The sequence below is a fragment of the Lepidochelys kempii genome, chromosome 21 (assembly GCF_965140265.1).
Source record: "Lepidochelys kempii isolate rLepKem1 chromosome 21, rLepKem1.hap2, whole genome shotgun sequence".
In the NCBI taxonomy this organism is placed as follows: domain Eukaryota; kingdom Metazoa; phylum Chordata; order Testudines; family Cheloniidae; genus Lepidochelys; species Lepidochelys kempii.
This window is the reverse complement of record NC_133276.1, coordinates 10654850-10677300: the sequence shown is the minus strand read 5'-3', so window position 1 is coordinate 10677300 and position 22451 is coordinate 10654850. Positions and strand designations below refer to the sequence as shown.

The 22451-nt window shown below is 50.1% G+C and overlaps 1 protein-coding gene across 7 annotated transcripts; it reads right to left on the bottom strand.

The window, feature by feature from the left end:
* Window positions 1–103: 103 nt before the first annotated feature.
* Window positions 104–21472, bottom strand: HMGA1 (high mobility group AT-hook 1). 7 transcript variants are annotated; one of them, XM_073319549.1, is made up of 5 exons: window positions 21245–21472; window positions 11829–11937; window positions 9117–9200; window positions 7381–7431; window positions 104–3376 (listed from the first exon to the last, which is right to left on the bottom strand). In XM_073319549.1, exons 2-5 carry the CDS (start codon window positions 11928–11930, stop codon window positions 3320–3322), a joined length of 294 nt encoding a protein of 97 aa, XP_073175650.1. In that variant the 5' UTR covers window positions 11931–11937; window positions 21245–21472; the 3' UTR covers window positions 104–3319. The 7 variants fall into 7 exon arrangements, with proteins under 7 accessions (XP_073175650.1, XP_073175645.1, XP_073175652.1 ...); XM_073319544.1 differs by lacking the exon at window positions 21245–21472 and adding an exon at window positions 21081–21237; XM_073319551.1 differs by lacking the exon at window positions 21245–21472 and adding an exon at window positions 21081–21237 and having other exon boundaries at window positions 104–3373.
* Between the last annotated feature and the right edge of the window lie 979 nt (window positions 21473–22451).

Below are 22451 nucleotides of genomic sequence, written 5' to 3'. Positions count from 1 at the left end.
AAGCAGAGGCCTGCCTGCCAGGGAGAGGGGTGGTGGTTCTGTGGCAGGGGCTGGGTGCGGCTCTAAAACCAACCCACCAGGTGGGAGAGACAGGGAGGCTGGAAACATCCATAAAATGTTTTATTCAAGTAACTGCAAATAGGAAACCAAAAGGTCTTTAACAATGGACCAAAAAACATCCACTTTTTACCAATTGTCAGCCATCTACCTGCTTTCTCCAGCCACGGCTTACACTCATGTGGTGTCCCCCCCGCCGCCCTGCTGGACAGGTGACTTGAACACCCAGTAAAAACTCTCAATGTAAACCCCAAAACTGCTTTCACCCCTTTGTTCTTCCCCATAGTAATAACCTCCAGCTCCGCTGCAGTTGTTTGTAGCTAAATGGATGGAGTGTGGTGTGGCGAAGGGATCTCTCAGGTCGTTGGAGGCAGCCGCTCAAGCTGTTTACTTTCCTGCTGAGTCTAATCCCCCAGCCTGAGGCATGGAGCATGAAAAGAGTAAGTGGCCTGGTACCTGATGTGGATTAACGAGCGAACAATATGTCGCCCCAGCCCCTCCTTTACCTGCCGCAAGCAGGGGCGCCTTCCTGCGAGCTAAGGCGCTCCATGTTGTTGAGTCACCTCACGAACATCATCCCCTCCAGAGGCAGGTGGGGAAACAGAGGCAGGGGCTGACTCCACCATTATTCAGACCCAGGCCTAGTCCTGTGCCCGACCCAGGCTGCTTCTCTCTCTAGAGAGCAACATCTCCAGTTCAGCTATCTCGAGCCGCCGGGGAATGTTTCCAGGCCACGGCAGTAGAGCACTAATCCCAATGGGGTAGAGGGACAGGGAGGGGTATTTTCCCCACTGGCAAGCGCTAATGGCTGGTGGGGAATAGGTCATGGGTTGCTGCTTTGCCGTTTTCTCTTGTTTTTCTAATGTTGGCTGGAAAGCCTGGGGGAAAAGGTTGACGGGGTGTCTTCACCACACCCCCTTGAAAAATTCTGTCCCTTTCTATAGTAGAATAGCCTAACACTTTAAAATGATCTCCCCCCACCGCTCCCAGCCATCCACCCAGCTTCGGCTCCCGACTGTAAATGAATCATTCCCGGGGGGGAGGAATAAAAACCAGAAAGACCATGTTGGAATAATAAATGTTGTAACCAGTACAGCAGCAGTAACAGCAGCAGCATATCTATGGTTAAGAGAATGGAACTTAAATTATCCAGAGGTAGTTGTGAATGGAGGAGGGAAAAAACAAACCAACAAAAATAAACCTTAAAAAAAAAAAATCCCCTGAAATCTGGCCTGGAAGTACAAGTGTCACTAAAAAGCCTGCGATGCTATTCCTGATGGAGAACTCCGCAGAGCTGATGGGAAAGAGAAAGAATCAGCAATGCTGCCTGTGAAAGGCAAATTCCCCTTTAAATGGCAGACACCCCTCTGGGGCTGATCCCACAGTCCTGCAATCAGAGGGCTGTTGCAGCATGACTGAGGGTAGCCGGCCTTATGAGCCTTACACACAGGGTGGGGGGAAGCTGAAGCGAAAAGGCAGCCAACAGTGCCGTGTTACATCTATTGTGTGTTGCGGGGAGTCTCGGTCTTCTGCCGAGAGGGAAGTCTGCTTTTGTAAGTTGGAAGGAGGGATGCAGAAAGCATTAGTGCTTCCGTAATAGAAGAGCAAGGGGTGGCTGGACTTTGTAACTTAAAACAAAAGGACAACTATTCTTGAGCACTGAGTCTTAAAAGTTCTCTCAAGATGGCAGCAGGTCAGTTTTAATCTCTGCCCTAGAGTAATTCAGACAAATCTGGCTGCACCCTGCTTCCAGGCTTGCGATTGTGCACTGGTCACCTGTGGGGGCAGGGGTGGATCGGATTGCCAGCTGGTCCCTATACCATGTGTCTGCTCTGTGTTTCAGGTGTGCCACTCTTCTGACTGCAAGGAGGAGCCTGCTCTATCATGAGCAGGATGCTCTGTAGGCTTGTCTAGGGGTCCTTCAAAATGCACCCGATGGTAATACTTAGCTCTTGCCTAGCACTTTTCATCTGTAGCTCTCCCAGCACTTTACAGAGGCAGTTGGTAACATTATCCCCCTTTTACAGATGGGGAAAACTGAGGCACACAGGTGATGTGACTTGCCGCAGGTCAGCCAGCAGGCCAGTGGCAGAGTCTGGAATAGAACTTGGGTCTCTCTAGTCCTATCTCGTGGAATATTCCCCCAGCGGGGCTCTGCGTGCTGGGTGTGATCACACCTCAGTGCCAACAGAACATGCCTTGGTTGAACTGAAACAAACCGTTAACACGTAGCTGCAGCTCAGAGGCCCTCGTGCAGCCAGCCATGGATGCACTACTATTGCCCTACCCCCTAAAGTGATTTTAATACATAGCCCTGCTCTGCTGCTGGGCCCAAAGGAGAAAACTACACAAGTGCTGGTTCCCCTAGGCCAGCACAGAGCTTTGGGGAGCTCAGCTGGAGCTGGATCAGCACAGGAGAGGGAGCTTCCTTCATGCCCTCTCAGTTAGGGGATCCCAGAGCAGAAAGGGCAGCCTCCACCTTTAAATCTTCCCCGCAGGGCCAGCAGCTGAGGAGGGTGGGCTCGAACATCAGCACCAAGGAAAGAGGGGGAAGTGTCAGACGGTTCTGCAGCTGTGTGTGACAAGGGAGTTTGAGATGGGGGAGTGGTGCTCAGCCAGCCCTGTCAGACTAACACTCCCCACTCCCCTTGACAGACCTTGGCTCCCCTCTCAGGGCTGCAGGGAGAAGCTCATATCACCTGCAGCTTTGGGGCAGCTCCTGTGCAAAGTAGAGATGCTGCAGGGAAAAGGGGTGCGTGGGTGGAGGGCTTTAACAGATCTGTCCCCAACTAGTTTAAAAAGAAAACTAAAAATACAGACAGCCATAAGCAGCCCCCTCTCCTCCTTTCCCTACCCTGAAGTGTGTTTGGAAAAAAAAAAAAAAATCACAAAACAATAAAGCAACCGTTCTACAGGAGCCTTCCCTCAGTGAACTTCACTAGGAACAAAAGAAACTACATCAGCCAATAGGCTAAATTTTAACCCTGTCCAATAAGAAAGAGAAACAACAGAGCCCGGTTTCCCCCTTCGAGTTAACAGCGTCCGTCAGCGAGCGTGGTGGCCGCTCCGTCGGTTTGATCTGAACCCCAGTGCTGCTGCTGTTTGAGGGTGAGAAAGTTGTGTGGGGGGCGCGGAGGAGGAAAAAAAAAAAAAAAAAACTCCCACCAAGGATTTCTGTTTTGTTTTGGTTCCTTCCTCAGTCCAAGAACTTGACGAGAAATTGGTAAGTTGAACGATGAGGTAGTGCCGGGTTCAAGCGTTTTCACTGCTCCTCTTCGGATGACTCCTGCGAAACGTTCACTTCCTCTTCGTCCTTCTGCTGTAAGAGAAGGGAGGAGTGAGGCAGCACCCAGCCAGCCTGGCTCCAGGTCAGCATAGGAGCATACGCCATGACGAGTGCTGCACCATTAAAGACACAGCCCTCGTTAGACCTGCCCCTTGACAACTCTGTATGTTTAAAACGTTCATACTCAGCGGTCTTTGAGTGGAGCCCTAACCAGATTAAACTTCAAATCAAGCTCCCAAGTACCTCCAGGCCCAGCCAGGCACTTGGAACTGGCTCCGCTCCAAGGCATAGATCCGAGCTAGGATGCCAGGATTCTAGTCCCAGCACTGCCATGGTGACTTTGGGGAAATCTCTCCATCTCTTCGCCCGGGTTTCCATACCTGGGAAATGGGGATAAGGGCACTTGCCCGTCTTGGAGAGCTCCAGATTAAAAAGTGAGTGAGAGACACAGTCACGTAACCAAGGTAGTCGGCATAATTGGCGATGGTTGGAACTGAACATGGAAGAATCCTGACGCTCAGTGCCCTGCTCTTAGCATTGGACTATAGCGCCTCTGCCAAGGAGACACCCCAACTTCTGTGCCTCCAACGGGCCCCTGTAATGGATTCTGGTTACCGTCCTCAGGGAGAAGCACCTGCGCCGGCTGGTGTTGGCAGGGCCAGTCTCAGGTACTAATGTGGTGGTGGGCGCCCTGGTCCTGAGTAGGTCTTTAGCCTCGGCCATAGCAGAAATACTCAACACTAGTAACTTCCATGGACGTGAACAGCCCAACAAAAAACATATCCAGCGGCTAGATGTAATGCTTCCCAGAGTCCACAAGAGGGGACCGCAGCAGCAGCTGGAATCTCAACATGCCTGTTAAGACCAACCCTACTCTTCCTCCCCTTTCGCAATCGACCTCTGTTCGCCCACTCGGAGAGCAGCACCCTCCCTTGCTCACCCCACCTCCCAAACCTGCAAAGCAGGGAGCACGCGTCAGCACCGCTGGCAGGAACCCCTGGGCCGAGTGCCCCAGCGATGGCATGAAACGGAGCCGGGGAGCTAAGGCATTCCTTGAAATGCACTCTTCCGCCTGGCTCTCTTTAAAGAGACACGCACGCTCGCAAACCAGTCTGAGTCACCCTCACAGTCAGCCCTGAGTCAGCAACCTCCACTTCCGCGCGTTTCATTCATAAAAAAAAACCAAAAAACAAACCCTTGAAGCCGGCATGGAAAGCAGCTGCCAATTCCATACAAAGTTTTCCAGTGACACAGGCCTTCTCACTTAGCGAAGGAAGGAAGGGAGTGATGGGCCCTGGTTAACCCTTCTCCGCTCCTGGGAAGCGGATTGTGGTTAACTAGCATGCCAGGGCAACCCAAAATAGAAAAAGGGGTTTGGCAGCCCCACCTGGAGAGTGAGGAAGCCGGCTAGAAAATCCTGCAGCTGTGCGAAGCCAAGGCCCTGCTCACAGGCCGAGTTGTTTTCAGTTTAGACATTGCTTTTGCTTGGAGAATTTCAGGTGTAGAGGTAACAGCTCCCCAGGGGAGCCTGCAAAGGAATTTGCAGATTTCAAAGCCAAAGACACTGTAAAAATAATTGGAGGCGAGCTTGGTGGATCACTTGACAATTACCTGTTCTGTTCCTTCCCACTGAAGCACCTGGCATGGAAAACAGGATCCTGGACTAGACGGACCTTTGGTCTGACCCAGTGTGGCCATTCTTATGTTTGTTCTAGAACACTAGTGAGCGAGGGATTGTGCAAGTTTCAACGAAGCATCTTTGGGCTAGACCCCTGCAGTGCCAGACCAGCCCCCCGCTGCTGTTGCCATGGCAAAGCACCCCAATTCCCTCCCTCCACCACACAGGAATGCTGGGGACACTTGTCATCTGCATTGTGCAGGAGGTCAAACTAGATCATAACAGTCCCTTGTGGCTTTATGAATGCACCTCAATCTAGATCTGAAGCCCACCCCTTGCCATTCCCATCTCAGGCCCCATTTAGCTAGGGATGATTCCAGAATTTGGCAAGTCAGGCATTTTCCTACCAGACAGGCCTAGAACAAGTATTCCCCTCTTATTATCCAAGCTGGGATTTGAACCTACGTCTTGAAGAGCGAGCGGCCAAGTGCTCTGTGCACCATGTACGTTGTCATCCCTGGTCTTGAGTTTCCAGACAAACTCCCTTCAAAGCTGCATTTAGGAGCCCCCTCCAAATCTGGTGGCAAGCGGCAGCATCTTGCAGCACTGATGCAGGATATTAGAAACCAACTATCCAGGCTCCCGCCCCTTCTCTGGATGTGGAGTCAGTACAGCCAACCAGCAGCAGGTGAGCAGGACACATTTAGCCAGGCTGTTTCTGCCAAGGGCTGAGGTGGGGGGCGGGGGGGGTCCTGCTATGCAATGTGACCCTGACAGTGGCGTAATGCTTAGCTTGAATGGAGTTACACCAGGGAGAAAGTTACGGGGTGTTCAAAGAGAGGTGGTGGCTGGAGACAGCAAAGACTGAAATCCTCAGGGGGCTGGAGGGATGCAGAGGAGCCCGTGGAGCAGTTAGGAGAAGGTGGGAGGAATTCAAGTACTGTTTACAGGGTGCCCCAAATCGCCAGGCTATTCAAGCTGGCTGTAGAAGGGGACCCAGCGGAAGAGGCATGCAGCGCTGCCTTAGCCTGGAGAGAAGAAAGAAAACCACGGCTCTGCAGAGCTTGCCGAGCCAGCAGAGTGCTCCCTAGGGCAGCAGATAGCAGCTTACAGCAGGGGAAGGGTGGGGCTGCTGCAGTAGCTTATCGCTCCTGGGGTGGGGCGGGGTGCTGCTGGGGGAAGCTCAGACTGCCAGGCACTGTGGGAGGGTCTGTTACAGCCAGAGATCCTCAGTGGCTGGGAAAGGGAAGAAAGAGGAGCAACATATGGGGGCAGAGGGAATTTGCTGCACACTCACTCTGCAGGAATGCCACCCTGGTAACACACCACAAAGCCTTGGGCAGGCCTGTGCCAGCTAGCTGAAGAGAACAAGCCACTTCCTGTTAGTCACTCCAGGGAGCAAGGAAAGAACACTGAGCTAATTATAGCCATTTAGAGTGGTCATGGACCACAGAGAGGTGGATTATTACCTACCATATTACAGTTTACCCCCCAGGAACCCTCTGGCAGTGAGACACCCGTCCCCTCGCTGTACCCCTCCAGGCGTCATCCGGCACCAGGATGTGACTGTGTCCCCTCGACCAGAGTACACTGCATCACACCCCTAAGGTGTACCACAATGCTGCTTCCAAGGACATCTGGCACCGATGCAGGACTGCGACCCTTCTGCTAATTCTATGCTGCTGCCCTAGGAACTTGCATCCCCCCTGCTATATTACAGCACAGGTTCCGAGGACCTTCCAGTACCAAGATACAACCTCATGCCCTCTGCTCGGTTAGAGCATGGCCTGTGTTGCTAATGTTCAGCCCAGAGACGCAGCTCCTTGCACCCCAGCCCCTTCCACGCTCGGTTGTGCTGCTGTGGTTGCAAAGTAGTCGAACGAGCGTGGGACCACATTGAACTGCATGATTCCCATGGAAATTCACAATGACAGAAGAGACAGCTCTCAGACCCAGCTTTTGGTGCAAAAGGAGATTTCCATCAGTAGTACAGGGGCTATGGCATGGGGCGCAGTAGTTGGCGAGCACAGATACCCATGCAGGCTAGCCAGTGTCAGTACATGCATTAGCCCACCACCAACTGGAAAGCTCCCAAGAACAGAGACCAGCTCTTATTACAGTGCAGAAGTGAAGCCATCCATCTGCAGTGTGGAATACCCGGACTGCCATCACCGTGATTCCTCCAGGACACAAGAAGCTCAGATGAGTTTCATGCTACTCCTCTTGATCCCACCCCTCACCACCGAGACTGGCTTCCTCCCTGCAAGAAGCAGGCCTCTTTCCCCACCTTGTATCTGTGCAAGGGCCTGATCCTGTGGGGCTCTGCATGCTCTCAATTCACTGGGAGCAGAGGGGGGCTCTGCACCTGGCAGAATTGGGCCCCAGAGGAGAACGATTAGGAAAGGAAGGTTCCACTTACCGATTTTTTGGGCCGGCCTCGAGGTTTCCTCCCAGGTGTTACTGCAGCTTTCTAAACACAGAGAGAACTTTTAAATCCACAGAGGGGACCGAAGAAACACACGCTCGCCTCCTTCCCTGGACATCTTTGATTTCTATTGTCTTCTAGCTCAGATGTCACGACAACCGTTCCTCTTCCCCCCTTGTCACCTGTCAAACTCATCACATGAGGGGCAGTTCCCAGGCTGCCCTTGGGCTGCTGGACACAAAGATGGCCCCATTGGGCTAGATCCTCCCCCCCCCCCCCCAAGCGTTATTTTCCTGCATGCGATGGCCAGGCCCCAGCCCCATGACTCAGAGAAATTTGCAGGATATGAGTCGCGTGTTTTCAAAACAGCTTTAAAACACAAACACACACACATACCACATTCCCTGAACCTTCTGTCGATCTCTCCCCCATCTCTTCCCCCACGGATAAGCATAGTGATGTCTCATACTCTGTCATTTATACATTCTGTCCTCAAAGACTTCCTGGGGAGGCGGGTGGGGGCCTGAAGGAAGCTGGTAACCTCATCCCCCTCACTAACACACACACACACACGACCCCAGGAGAACGAGCACACTGCTGCTGGGTCACTGCTGCCACAGATTCCTCCCTACGCATCGCCCTAGCTATAAGACTTAATCCTTCTATGAGGCAAGGATCTCAAAGCACTCCTCCCGCCAGTCCTGTGTGATGGGTATCCTTATTCCCATCTTACAGTTGGGCAAACTGAGGCACAGGAGAAAGTGACTTGTCCAAGGTCCCCCACAGCAGGAATAGAACCCAGGCATCCCAACTCTCGCCTCCCCCTTCCAATTTAACCTTCCCATTTACTGGGGGAAAATATCCCTCTGGAACGGCTCCCCTCTTAAACTCCTTCCCTGTTGGGGCTGAGATCCAGGGGGCGCAGGCACAGCAATGGCCGGAGCAAGCACATGACTGGAAACGGCTGCGGAGTCTGGATCTGGAGGAATGTGCTCAGAAATGAGCCTCCTTCTATCCTCTGCCCCACACAATTCCTTTGGGGCCCGTCCACCGTTTGCAGCTGGCTAGAATAATGGTGGGATGCTCAAGGCTGCCGTTAAACAGAAGATGGGGTGTGAACCCTCCCCTCGTCCATCTGATCGCAGCCCAGAGTCTATGGTAAGACATTTCCCTGCTCCACCCCCACTTTCCTTCCTGGAGAAAGGCCTGGGGCCCCATGCAGCAGGGAGACCTCCTTTCCCTGCCCAGCCTCGGGCACGCAAACCCCAGCTGCCTCAATGCTGCACACGAAGCCAATGCTCATGCCAACACCGACAAACAAATGTCACCAGCTGTCCCAGTTGGATGCAACCGGCTTAGTGTGACGGGGAAGGCCACCTAGGACTTTCCAGAGGGGCAGGAGGTTCCTCCCTGCAAAACTCTGGGTGCCCATCTGTCTGGTCCAAACCCTGTCTGTCTGCACAGCTGGGGTAGAAATCTCATCACTGAGCCCACTGCGTGCATGTGTGCGTGTGGGAAGTTCTGTTACCTCCTGCTTCCCAGAACAGAAATCCTGTGGATGCTACACTTTGGCCCCCAAGAAATCCAAGGGAGAGGGACATCTTGTGACCAGACACCCTCAGGCTCCCAGTGCCCAAATGCCAAGAAGTCGCTTCAATCTTAAATGGCCATTAAGAAGCAGTGGATGGGGAGGGTCATGTGGTTTCCCCTGCCTCCACCCCCATACCTACCCTGCCTTTAGAAGTGGCCTTGTTTTTGCTCCCCTTTGGTCTGCCACGTGGTCTCTTGGGGGTTGGTGCCTCGCTGGGTTCCTGCTGGAGATAAAGGACAGGACTTGTCAGCAGACACCCAGATCTGCAGTGATCAGCGCCGAGGGGCAGGGCTGGGGCAAGCATAGTCTGTTCACAGCCCACTTGCCCATCCAAGTGGGATCCCACTGCACCTAAGAGCAGGAAGGAATCCCAGCAAAACAAAATAAACGGGAGTCCCGGCATTAGAGGAGCATGTATGCCACTGGGCCTCTGTTATAGAAATGCCCACAGCACGGCACTGCACCCACCCCCTCAATCTTAATACACAGATGCCAATTAAAACACCTGGCTAGTGTTTGCACTGCAGCAGAGGCAGATCAAGGGGGAACAATGCATGCTGGGACCTGTAGTTTCCAAGGGCCGTGGGAATTCAAAGTGAAGAGATGGCCACAGTGGGCCTGCACTTCGACTTGCTCTGCTTTCAGGTGACACACTCTGCTGTGGACAGAACGCACCTGTCACGCTGCGCACAGGAGGGACGTGGGACAGAGCAGACGGGGGCTACCTGGACTTCGATGGAACAGGCCATTGGTGAGGGGGGGAGGAAAGGCATGGACCTGCCGAGAAGAGGCTGCTTTTCCTCCCAGATTTGGAGACGTAAGAGAGAACGCCATGGGGCTGATTTCTGGAGCGGGCGCTGGGATATCTCCCTTGAAAAATTAAAACGGTTAACCCCAGAGCCCATCGCCCAAGAAAGAGCACCCTGAAATTTTAACACCTGGGAGACTCATATGAAAAACAATCGAATGCACAGTTCACAATTCTGGTGTCACCGCTACAGTTTCTAATACCCAGGCACTTTCCGTTTATAGCTGCAGCTATTAGCGAACCAGTAATCCAACACCCGCAGCCCTGCCCCCACCTCCACCGAGTGACTGCCTCCCCCCACCAATCCGAGCCCCGCGAGGGAGATATTCCACCAACCGGAAGAGGAAGGAGCTGGGATCAGCTGGCTCAGGGCAGTTAAAAGACTGATACCAAGGGCCAGTTGCTGATCTTGGTTAGGCTGGTGTCAAAGTGGAGAAACTGCAATGGCAGACAGCAGAGTTAAAAACTCTGGGCTTCCAAATGAGATGTACTCACAATTTCCTGTGCTTCCCTGGGTTTATGGTTAAGGTAATACTGCAACAACAAAGGGATCAGAGGAATGACACTCTCCAGGGGTTAGAACAGTAAATGGGAATTGGGACACCTGGATTCCCTTCCTAGCTTTGCCACTGACTTTCCGTATGCCCTTTGGTTGCCCCAATAACATGCCTGCTTAGCAAAATGCTTCCGGAGCCTCATCTGCACAAGGCACTAGACCATCCTCAGCTGAGCCCAACTGGTCCTAAAGTTTGAGGGGATTATTGGTGGCTAGTTACCTCCTGCAGTTCCTGGTGACGGGCAGGGGAATTCTCCCTTCCCTGCAGGTTTAGCCAGTCACGTTTCAGGTTCTGCCATAGGAGTTATAACTAGTTGGCTAACTAATCATGTTGGCTGCATGGCAGAGAGCAGAGAAATCAAAGAGTTCGTGCCAGGGCCTTACATGAGAGAAACTTACACAAACAAAATTCCCACTGGCTCAGCAGGACTGATTAGTTAATCAGCACTAGTTAAACCTGCTGAAAAAGCAGGTTTCATTAACTACCATGATCATAAAACTTGGTTCAGCTGCAGAAGTCTTGTCTATAGTATGACTCCCCTCAGTTCAGCTAGGTGGGTTTTTTTTTTTTGATAAGTTTCCCTACTGTAGCTAAAGCCTCTAAGGTCATCTTGTTGCCATAGTCTTTACTTAGCTGGAGTCTCCTGAGGACCTTTGGGCACAGCAAGGAGAGGAACATTATGCTTTTGTAACTCCAAGGGACTCAAAAACCGTACACCTACAGAAATGCAGCCGGCCCCACTGGGGCAGAGGAGAGCAGCTGAGAGGGAGGAAATTTTGGCAGAGAACATATCCTGCCAAACTTTTACTCTATAATAAGTTCCAGGGGGTCTCTGCTGTCCACATGTAGCAAAGAGAGTCAGGGGTTATAAGTCTGTATCCAGGAGACAAGTTATGCATGTGTTCAATTCCATGGTGGTGAGCCCAATGTATAGAAATGGGATGTATAACATGATTCCCAATGCCAGTAAGTACCTTCCCTGGAGCCCCGTTTGTTTTGTTGTGTTCATCCCTAGGGTAAATGTTACTCTTCACTGAAAGTTCCTGCTGCCTTTTCGCCTTGCCTTGCCTCTTAAGTCCTTCTGGAGAGGGCCATTTGGCCCCAGCTTGGAAGCCAGAATTTAATCTTACCCAGCAATAGAAGCTATTTCTTTGCCCCATGCTAGATCTTGGGATGAAATCTCGATAAGTATCGATTCAACCCTCTCTGATGTTGAGAATAGCCTCATTTTGTGGATCACAAGTTAAGAAACTTGCCCAAGGCTGCCACACGTTGTAAGCAGTGACGGAGTTGAGGAGAGAACCCAGGAGCCCTGACTCCCAGTCCTTGGCTGTAACCACCAGAGCATGCTAGATGGGTGATGCCTCCCAGGTGGCAAGTCAGTCATGGAGATGCCTCATTTTTTCCTTTCTTCCCCACAGACCTCCCGTCTGCACGCCTTGTAGAGCCCCTCTCTAAGAGCATGGAAGAAAGCAATTCTTCATACCTGAGGCTTCTTCCTGGGTCGTCCCCGCCCTCTCTTCTCAGACACGTCCTCCTCCTGTTTGGAAGCCAAGGGCTGGCTGGATTTTGCACTAGATTCACTCATCGTCTTTCTTCCAGAGGACAAAAGAAAAGAAGAAGAAAGGGTAAGTACAGAACACGTGACTAGATGACCCCTGTTCTATAGGCCACAATCACCCCCATGATACTGATGCGGAAACAGGGGCACAAAGAAGGGAAGGGTCGGGTCATGTGCATGGTTGATTTGGTTGGTGTTGGTCCTGCTTTGAGCAGGGGATTGGACTAGATGATCTCCTGAAGTCTCTTTCAACCCTAATAGTCTATGATGCTATGTTTCAAAGTAGCAGCCGTGTTAGTCTGTATTCGCAAAAAGAAAAGGAGTACTTGTGGCACCTTAGAGACTAACCAATTTATCTGAGCAGAAGTGAGCTGTAGCTCACGAAAACTTATGCTCAAATAAATTGGTTAGTCTCTAAGGTGCCACAAGTACTCCTTTTCTTTTTATGATGCTATGGTGTCCAAGGAAAAGCCACCCAGGTCCTGGCAGTCAGAATTACAAACTGGGGGTCACTGGTCAGTCCCATGGCATCTGCCATGTCCCATCAGAATCTTGCACTCCCCTGCCCCCTGCACCAGTTCTCACTCTTCTTTCCCCACAACGACCTGTGTTGGATCTGTCAGCAATAAGTTTATTGGGGAGCAGCAAAGCAAGGAATCTTGGTGGTTCCTTCAGAACATGAAGGTTTTTGTGCCTCGCCCTTTGCGCACCTCTCTGCAAGTACCCAAAATCAGAGGCCCCTTTTGAAAGTCTGGGCCCCCTCTGTTGCAAGTAGTTGTCCACACACCCCAGGCTGGGGTGGAATGGCAGGGGTGTCAGGAGTGCTCCATGAAGGAGGGAGTGAATCATATACAGTCTCCTCCTGCTATGCCTAGTGCTAACCAGCAACCCTTCGTTGCATGCACCCTCTAGTTATTTACACAGGTAGAGGAGTGTAAATGCACACTCGGCCAGAACTACGTGGAAAAGCCTCAAGAGCAAGATGCATGAAAGCTATGGAATAGTCTCCCCATGGAAAGTGGTGGGAACCCCATTGCTTAGGGCACAGAGTACCACACCAGGGAATAATCCTGCCTTGATGGGGAGATGGTCTAGGTAGGACCTCAAAGGACTTTTCCAGCTACCAATTCTATCTTTCAGGCTGATCCTCTTCTGATAGGGTTTTTAACCCATGCTCTGTGCAGTGCTTCCCCTTCTTGTCTTGGGAACACTTCCCTAAGGTTGCTGGAGAAGATATTCCAGTTGGCATTTATGCTTCTGTTTATATTGCTGAACTCAGGACCCCCCTGTCCTAGGTGTTGTACATATGAAATAGTAAGAGAAAGTCCCTGCCCTGAATTGCTTACAGCTTAAGACAAGACAGAGAAAAGACGGATTATTTATCCCTGCTCTGCAGATGGGCAATTGAGGTATAGAGAAAGGAAGAAACTTGCCCTGGGTTGCACATGAGTAGTCATGGTTCAAATCTTATAAATCCCAGCCCAGTGCATTAGTTATAAGACCCGCCTTTAACGCCACTGTATCTCATGCTGATCCCAACAATACCCCACCCCAAATGTGGGCAGGATCCACACCTTGGCCTAGTTAGAGTGCCTGGCTCTTCTGATGCTATTCCACAGCTCTGTACTGTCCCTCTCAAAGTCACAAGCAGATCTTAAGGCATACAGAGCAAAATGCATCCTGCACTAGCCATGGTCACATCCTGCCAGGCTGAGAAATGGATGGAAGGGGGGAGTACGTTCCAACCTGACAGATTCATAGATACTAAGGTCAGAAGGGACCATTATGATCATCTAGTCTGACCTCCTGCACAATGCAGACCACAGAATTTCACCCACCCACCCCTGTGAAAAACCTCACCTATGTCTGAGCTATTGAAGTCCTCAAATCGTGGTTTAAAGACTTCAAGGAGCAGAGAATCCTCCAGCAAGTGACCTGTGCCCCATGCTACAGAGGAAGGCGAAAAACCTCCAGGGCCTCTTCCAATCTGCCCTGGAGGAAAATTCCTTCCCGACCCCAAATATGGCAATCAGCTAAACCCTGAGCATATGGGCAAGATTCACCAGCCAGATACTACAGAAAATTCTTTCCTGGGTAACTCAGATCCCACCCCATCTAATATCCCATCACAGGCCATTGGGCCTATTTACCATGAATATTTAATTACCAAAACCATGTTATCCCATCATACCATCTCCTCCATAAACTTATCAAGTTTAATCTTAAAGCCAGATAGATCTTTTGCCCCCACTGCTTCCCTTGGAAGGCTATTCCAAAACTTCATTCCTCTGATGGTTAGAAAACTTCGTCTAATTTCAAGTCTCAACTTCCCAGTGGCCAGTTTATATCCATTTGTTCTTGTGTCCACACTGGTACTGAGCTTAAATAATTCCTCTCCCTCTCTGGTATTTATCCCTCGGATATATTTATAGAGAGCAATCATATCTCCCCTCAACCTTCTTTTAGTTAAGGAGCTTGGCTTGTTTAGCCTGAGTCTCCATTCATAAGACAGGTTTTCCATTCCTCGTATCATCCTAGTAGCCCTTCTCTGTACCTGTTCCAGTTTGAATTTATCCTTCTTAAACATGGGAGACCAGAACTGCATACAGTATTCCAGGTGAGGTCTCACCAGTGCCTTGTATAACGGTACTAAAACCTCCTTATCCCTACTGGAAATACCTCTCCTGATGCATTCCCAAGACTGCATTAGCTTTTTTCACAGCCATATCACATTGGCGGCTCACAGTCATCCTGTGATCAACCAATACTCCAAGGTCCTTCTCCTCCTCTGTTACTTCTAATTGATGCGTCCCCAGCTTATAACTAAAATTCTTGTCATTAATCCCTAAATGCATGCATGACCTTACACTTCTCACTATTAAATTTCATCCTATTACTATTACTCCAGTTTACAAGGTCATCCAGATCCTCCTGTATGATATCCCTGTCCTTCTCTAAATTGGCAATACCTCCCAGCTTTGTATCATTTGCAAACTTTATTAGCACACTCCCACTTTTTGTGCTGAGGTCAGTAATAAAAAGATTAAATAAGACTGGTCCCAAAACTGATCCTTGAGGAACTCCGCTGGTAACTTCCCTCCAGCCTGACAGTTCACCTTTCAGTAGGACCCGTTGTAGTCTCCCCTTTAACCAATTCCTTATCCACCTTTCAATTTTCATATTGATCCCCATCTTTTCCAGTTTAACTAATAATTCCTCATGTGGCACAGTATCAAACGCCTTACTGAAATCTAAGTAAATTAGATCCACTGAGTTTCCTTTGTCTAAAAATCTGTTACTTTCTCGAAGAAGAAGATCAGGTTGGTTTGGCATGATCTACCTTTTGTAAAACCATGTTGTATTTGTCCCATTTACCACTGACCTCAATGTCCTTAACTACCTTCTCCTTCAAAACTTTTCCCAAGACCTTGCATACTACAGATGTCAAACTAACAGGCCTATGGTCACCCAGATCACTTTTTTTCCCTTTCTTAAAAATAGGTACTATGTTAGCAATTCTCCAGTCATATGGTCCAAACCCTGAGTTTACAGATTCATTATAAATTCTTGCTAATGGGCTTGCAATTTCATGTGCCAATTCCTTTAATATTCTTGGATGAAGATTATCCGGGCCCCCCGATTTAGTCCCATTAAGCTGTTTGAGTTTCGCTTCTACCTCAGATATGGTAATATCTGCCTCCATAGCCTCATTCCCATTTGTCATGCTACCATTATCTCTAAGATCCTCTTTAGCCTTATTAAAGGCTGAGGCAAAATATTTATTTAGATATTGGGCCATGCCTAGATTATGGTGCTAGGTGCTGTACGGAGACCGTCCCTGCCCCCAAAATATTTAGTCTGAATTAATTCCCTGCAGCATTGGAGCCAAACTGTATCCTCTGTGGAAGAGCCAGGGGTGGAGGGTGGGAGGGAGAAGTGGTCCAAAGGTCACCTTGGGGCCACTGTTAAAGCCAGTCAGAAGGAAGTGCCCTGGGCAGCCCTAGCTGGCTCCTCTGCTTAGGCTTAGGCTCTTCGCCTCCAGCTGCTGCTCCCAGCACTGGGGGTGGAGCTGGGGTTCCCCTGCACCCTGCCCTCCACAGCCGCTGCTATCCCTTCCCCCAGCCGTGCAGTGCCCTGCACACTTACTGCACGCACCAGGGACTCCCTGCAACTCCAAATTCTCTGTGTGCCCCCAACCACACTCAACAAAAGAAGTCCATTTTTCTAGCAGTTAAGCCACTAGTCACCAGTGCTCAGAATAATGTCTAACACTTTCCTCCCTCCAAGTCAGCAGCGACTAGAATGGGTCCAATTCCAAAAGGATCATCAGCAGTCAGGAAACAAAACCCACCCCCAGCAAAATGCCTTTGAGCTCACTAAAACAAGTGACACCAGCATCTAAATTAGTTTGTCTAAATAAATCTGTAGCAGAGCAGTTGGCAAACTCATCCCCAACTGATCACAAGGGAAGCCTTAACATAGTCTACACTAGACCATCTAGAGTTAATGGATTCCCATCCAACTCGAGGTAGCTAACACTTTGGTAAAGGTTAATCCGGATACTTTAGCATAGTAACAAAGTTTCAAGGACCCTTCTCCCATCTATAAAAAAAAAAAGAGGGTGTTTGCAACCCCCTGAAACCTGTTCACAACCCCCCAGTGGAGAACCCATGTCCTAGGAAAACAAGTGCTTAATGATATTGGTTGTCAGCAACTGGATCCCATTCAACTGACTTTGCAAGTTGCGTTCAGAGAGGACAAAGCTCTTTCCAACACCGTTGCCTGCCTACGTCAAGCAATGGTCAGTCCCATCTACACTCCCAGCTGTAGCAACCGAACAGGGTCCCCATTGCAGACAACTGCCCCCCGCAATGGGTGGTTTGCTCAAATTCCACACCAACAGTTATTGTCCTCGGTGATGGGCATGTAGCCGTCCTCGGCAGGGCTTCGCTGGGAAGTTCAGATTTCTAAACAAGTTGCATAGTGGGATGAAAGCCCAAGGAAACCCCACACACGCATCCTGAATGCACAGACCTTCTAGGTTTTTAAAACAGTACATATGGGCTCATGATCAGCTGTGGAAGTGACTCACAAGTAAGTAAACCTCAGAAGCCACAGCCTCATGTAAACACCCCTATGTATTACTCACTACAAGGATTCTCTCCCTCAGAAATATGGTCCCAATGTTTTTGGGTTGGGTTTGTTTTTAAGTAAAATTCTTGGCTACTTGGGTATCCAGTTAAGAAGTCAGGACGCTTGTCAGATGTGATACATCCTCTGAGCACCCCCTTCCATCTCTGACAACGTGGGCATGCAGGCATGGGGAGCGCTGGACCCACAACATATGCAGCCTCTTCAGGGACCTGCATGGGGCAGGGCTCAGCCCTGTGGCAAACAGCCCACAGTGCTAACTCAGGGTTCCTGGTCCCCATTATGACCCCGTAGCGAGGTTTTTGGTGGAGCTGTGTTGCCATGGACGGAAAGAGAGAGCCAAGAAGTAGCTTAGAGACACAAACCTCTCAGTAGATGGCCCTCGCCTCCAATGGACTCCTTCAAGAGCTGCACGAACCCATGAGGAAGAGATTTGCAGGTCCTCTAGGCTGAGCCCCCGGCCAGTTTTTGCAGGGGCCCTAACAGGCAACCTCACTGCAGGATTAGGCTGCACTGGGAAATGGCCCTATACCTGTGTTGGGATGGGATAGGTCTCCTCCCTGTCTAAGACAGAGTCTACGCTACAGCCATGCCACTGTAGTGACGTAGCATAGACGTGTCCTGTGTCGACGGAAGACTTTTTCCCATCCGCATAGTTCATCCACCTCCCCAAAAGGCAGTAGCTAGGTTGAGGAACGAATCCTTCCGTCTACGTCCGCACCCGCAACAGGGATTAGGTTAACCTAACTACATACAGTGTTCTGAGCACACAGGTTTTCACAGCCCCGAGTGAAATAGGTCGACCTAAGTTTTTAGGTGCAGACCAGGCCTTAAGCTTATGAAGAGAAGACTTCAGTGGTGTGGGAGGATCTAGTCAGGTCACATGGTTGTCTCTCTGCTCTCTGGCCTAAACCTCAGCAGCCAGGGGAGCAGGAAGTTAAAACACAGCAGAGAGACACAACTGGCTGGCATCTGAGGAAGGGACATGGCATTTGTAAGACTAAAGGTCCATCTAGCCCCATATCCTGTCTTCCGACAGTAGCCAATGCCAGGTGCCCCAGAGGGAATGAACAGAACAGGTAATCATCAGGTGATCTAGCCCCTGTTGCCCACTCTCAGCCTCTGGCAAACAGAGGCTAAGGACACTGTGCCCTGCCCATTCTGGCTAATAGCCTTGATGGCCTTTTCCTCCATGAACTTATCTAGTTCTTTTTTGAACCCTATTATAATCTTGTCCTTCACAACATCCTCTGGCAAGGACTTCCACAGGTTGACTGTGCATTGTATGAAAAGATACTTCCTTTTGTTTTAAACCTGCTGCCTATTAATTTCATTGGGTGGCCCCTAGTTCTTGTTTCGTGTTATGAAAAGGAGTAAATAACACTTCCTTATTTACTTTCTCTGCACCAGTCATGATTTTATAGCTCTCTATCATATCCCTCCTTAGTCGTCTCTTTTCCAAGCTGACAAGTCCAGTTTTATTAATCTCTCCTCATTTGGAAGCTGTTCCATACCCTTAATCTTTGCTTCTCTCCCCAATCTCCACACCTGGGACTGATTTCACAGCTCCTTTGCACCAGACAGGAGCCCTGCCAATCCAAGCCCTAGTCACCACCTCGCAACTGAACAACAAAAGAAAAGCAATACCCACAGGAAACAGTCTCTTCACGCCCAAGAAGTCCTCTCAAAGCAGTCTCACAGGGACACCACCCAGAAGGCAGAGCAGGGCAGTCCCAACAGCAAGGGGATAAAATATATAAAAACCGGTTTTATTGATGAGCCCAGGAGGGACTCAGGACAAAAGGCGCATGCAATTCCCTATTAACTTAACTAACATTCCAAGGCTCTGCTTTGAAGACCCCCGCTCTATTGGAGCAGCCATCCTTTACAACAGGGGTTCTCAAACTTTTGTAGTGCTGACCCCTTTCACACAGGTTTCAGAGTAGCAGCCGTGTTAGTCTGTATTTGCAAAAAGAAAAGGAGTACTTGTGGCACCATAGAGACTAGCCAATTTATTTGAGCATAAGCTTTCGAGAGGTACCGCTCACTTCACACAGCAAGCCTCTGAGTGCGACCCCCCCTTATAAATTAAAAACACTTTTTAAAAATATTTAACACTATTATAAAATGCTGGAGGTGAAGCGGGGTTTGGGGAGGAGGCTGACCGCTCATGACCCCCAGTTTGAGAACCCCTGCTTTAAAACAAACATGATAAAGGCGGGCAATGAAGGGGGACAGGAAGAGACAAGACCATAAGCCCTTTGAAGATCTCTGTCCTAGAGGTTATAATCAAAACCACCCTCAGCAAGAATGGCTGGATTTCAGGAGTATGGTGTAGACCCCTCCTCGAGAGGAAGGAGGGGGAGTGGAAAGAAACCTTGTGAAGTTTACAGTGGGGAAAGCCCCCATCCCATCACTACACCTAAATGGGACTGAAGGAAAGACCAACAGATCTCTTAGTCTCTGGACCTATAATGAAACCAAGCCCCCCAGCTAGAAGGGAAGTCTGGGAGCCAGGTAGAGCCCACAGCTGCTGGAAGTGGGGGTGTTGCTGCTGCACCCTGTGGCCTGATAGCTCAGTGGTTTGAGCATTGGCCTGTTAAACTCAGGGTTGTGAGTTCAATCCTTGAGGGGGCCATTTAGGGATCTGGGGCAAAAACTGGGGATTGGTCTTGCTTTGAGCAGGGGGTTGGCCTAGATGACCTCCTGAGGTCCCTTCCAACCCTGATAGTCTATGATCCTATGATCTATCAGACAGGGTTTACAGCCTGGTTCAATAGCTCTCAGCACCCCAACTATACAAATTGTTCCTGCAGCCCTGGTAGAGACACCCCCCCCCCGCAACAAAAGCGCCTCTAGGGAGAGAGACACACTTTAGAGAGCAGGCAGGGAGAAGTTATTTCCCACCGAACCAGCCACCTCCCTGCCCCCGCCAGATGGGGGAATCAAAGAGCCCCAGCCCCGCAGAAATAAAAAGTACCCCCTTGCCCTATGATCCACCCACCGCAGCATGCTGGGAACACTGCACCCCTGCCGACAGTCGGCCCAGCACCCCCAGAACACAAGCAGGCAAGCGACCCCTCTCCCTAAGGCGCACCCCAGAGCCCAAGGAAAGCGCCCGCCCCCCGGCACCCCCAAAACACAGCAGTGGGTTACCACAGGCTCTTCTTGGTTGGCGAGGGGGAGCCATGGCTCTGGGAATCGGCCCCTTTAAAGGGCCAGGAGAAGGAGGAGGAGGGGTTTCTTGCGAGCCCAATACGCTACCTGCTCTCTGCAAAATAAATGGGGAAAGAACGAACCCCCCCCCCCCCCGCTCTGCCTGGCTATTGGCAGAAATGCCGTGCAAAAAAAATACCAAGCCGTGGAGGAAAGTGCTGTCGCGCGATTTGAAAATGAAACCGGCTCGGAGTGTGCGTATTTGCAAAGCTCGCCAGGGCCGGGGCAGGAGCAGATCACCCGAGCCCGGCAGGAGCGAGCTCCGCCAGCAACCCGGAGGCGACTGCGAGCTCGGAGCTCCCTGCCAGGGCACCCCCCGGTCGCGGCTGCTGTTTCTCCTCCTCCTCCTCCCCAGCGCTCAGCTGCTGTCTCCGGCGGGGCTTTTCCATGCCTCCGCTCGGAGACCTGCTGAAGAAAGAGCCGTCCCCTCCCCCTCCCCAATCAGGTGCTTTAATGATAATAAAAAATAAAGAAGGGGGGGGGGGAGGTAGCATTGCAGATTCTGTCCACCCCAAACCCAGGAAAAGCCCTCCCCACTCCCATTCTTGCAATGCATGATGAGAATAAAAGCAAAGGGCATATTTATTCCGCATGCCTTGTTGGCTTCTCTCTGCAAATTCTAAAAACCAGGCTTCATTATTATTATTTGCAATTTGCAAATGATTTTTTTGCCCTCCCCCCCAACCGTGCCCATTTGACTACAAAATAATCAACAAAATAAACAAAACACCAACTTACTAACACCCCCCACCACCTCCACCCAAAACAAAACGAAAAAAAAAAAAAAAAAAAAAAAGGCCAGACACTCACAATTGCTCCTGATCTCGGATCTGTGTGGGGTGTGTGTGTGTGTGTTTTTTTTTTCCTTGTGTGTCTGTGTTGTGATCAAATTAAACCAAAACCCCCCTTCTGGCTGCTGCTGATTGCAAATGCGGATCTGAAACAAGAAGGCAGGCAAGGAGAGACTCACTCACACACATATACAGACCAGCCAGGGCGCTCTTATTTATATAAATAAAAAAATTGTTCCAAGAGGAAGGAAGCTGGGTCAAAATCATTTGCACGGGGAGGGGAGGGGGGGCAGAGAGGGGGAAATAGGAAAGGGACCAAAAAAAAAAACCCCAAGAAAACACCCCTCCAAGCCTTGCTGGAGGGAATCCAGCTGCTAAAAATAGCAAAATCACACTCCAAATTAAATAAGGGCAGGCAGGCTAAGCTAAAGGGAGCTTTAAGCCCTTCCAGTTGAGGAGGGGTGGAGCCCAGCAGAGGCTACGCTACGCCATCACCAGTGGGTGGGGAAGATGCAAAGAAGGGGAAGGGAAGGGTGATTTAAAAGGGCTGCTGCGGTTAAAGCCAATGTTGGAAGGTGGGTGGAAAGTGGGTAAGAGTAAAAAACCAGCAGAAGCAAAAAAAGCAGCAAGATTCGCCTCCCAATCCCCCCTCCTTAACAAAACAAAGCTGGTCAGATGGAGGAGACAAGAAGAGAACTATTTTTCAGAGCTGTCATTTAGACATATAAATATTAAAAGTGGGTAGAAACCCCCCCCCCATTGTTCTTTTGTTTAAAGGAGAAATGATTCCTGTGTAGTTGGGCCTCCTGCTGGGGGAAAGGTAGTGTGGGAACCTTGTAGTTCTGAGAGCGAGGTGCTGTTTATTATTTTGTAGAGAGATGCTCGCAGGTAGCTTTGAGCCCCCCCGTTTTTAAAACACATTGCCTTTTTTTGAAATATACAAAATCACTTTGATCGTAAGCTAGGGCAGGACCTGGTTTTGTTCCTGGTCCTTGATTGGTGGTTCTAGGCTCTGCTGTAACAGAAATAATAAATAATTATGAAAGGGATATAGTCAACGTCAACCTGATGGGGATGTGAATATGTTCTCTTACTGCAGTGGAGTGCAGTTACTCCTGATTTGCAACAGTGTGTGTGAACGAAGAATCAGGGCAATATAGTGTAATGTAGGGAACTTTTTCACAGCATGGGTTGCATAGTCATAGATTGTCTTGTGACCATCTTCCCTCCTATTTGTTTCAGAGTAGCAGCTGTGCTAGTCTGTAGTTGCAAAAAGAAAAGGAGTACTTGTGGCACCTTAGAGACTAACCAATTTATTGTGATTGTTCAGGCCCACCTCTGGCCCACGTTCGCCATTGCAAGACATACTTGTAGTAGCTACAGCAATTGC

Excerpts from the sequence above, each read along its gene's own strand:
- HMGA1 (XM_073319549.1), bottom strand. The coding sequence starts at position 11,930 with ATGAGTGAATCTAGTGCAAAATCCAGCCAGCCCTTGGCTTCCAAACAG. Across the intron at positions 9,201-11,828 it reads GACCCAGGAAGAAGCCTCAG|CAGGAACCCAGCGAGGCACC; the intron begins GTATGAAGAATT and ends CTTTATCTCCAG. Across the intron at positions 3,377-7,380 it reads GAGGCCGGCCCAAAAAATCG|CAGAAGGACGAAGAGGAAGT; the intron begins GTAAGTGGAACC and ends CTTCTCTTACAG.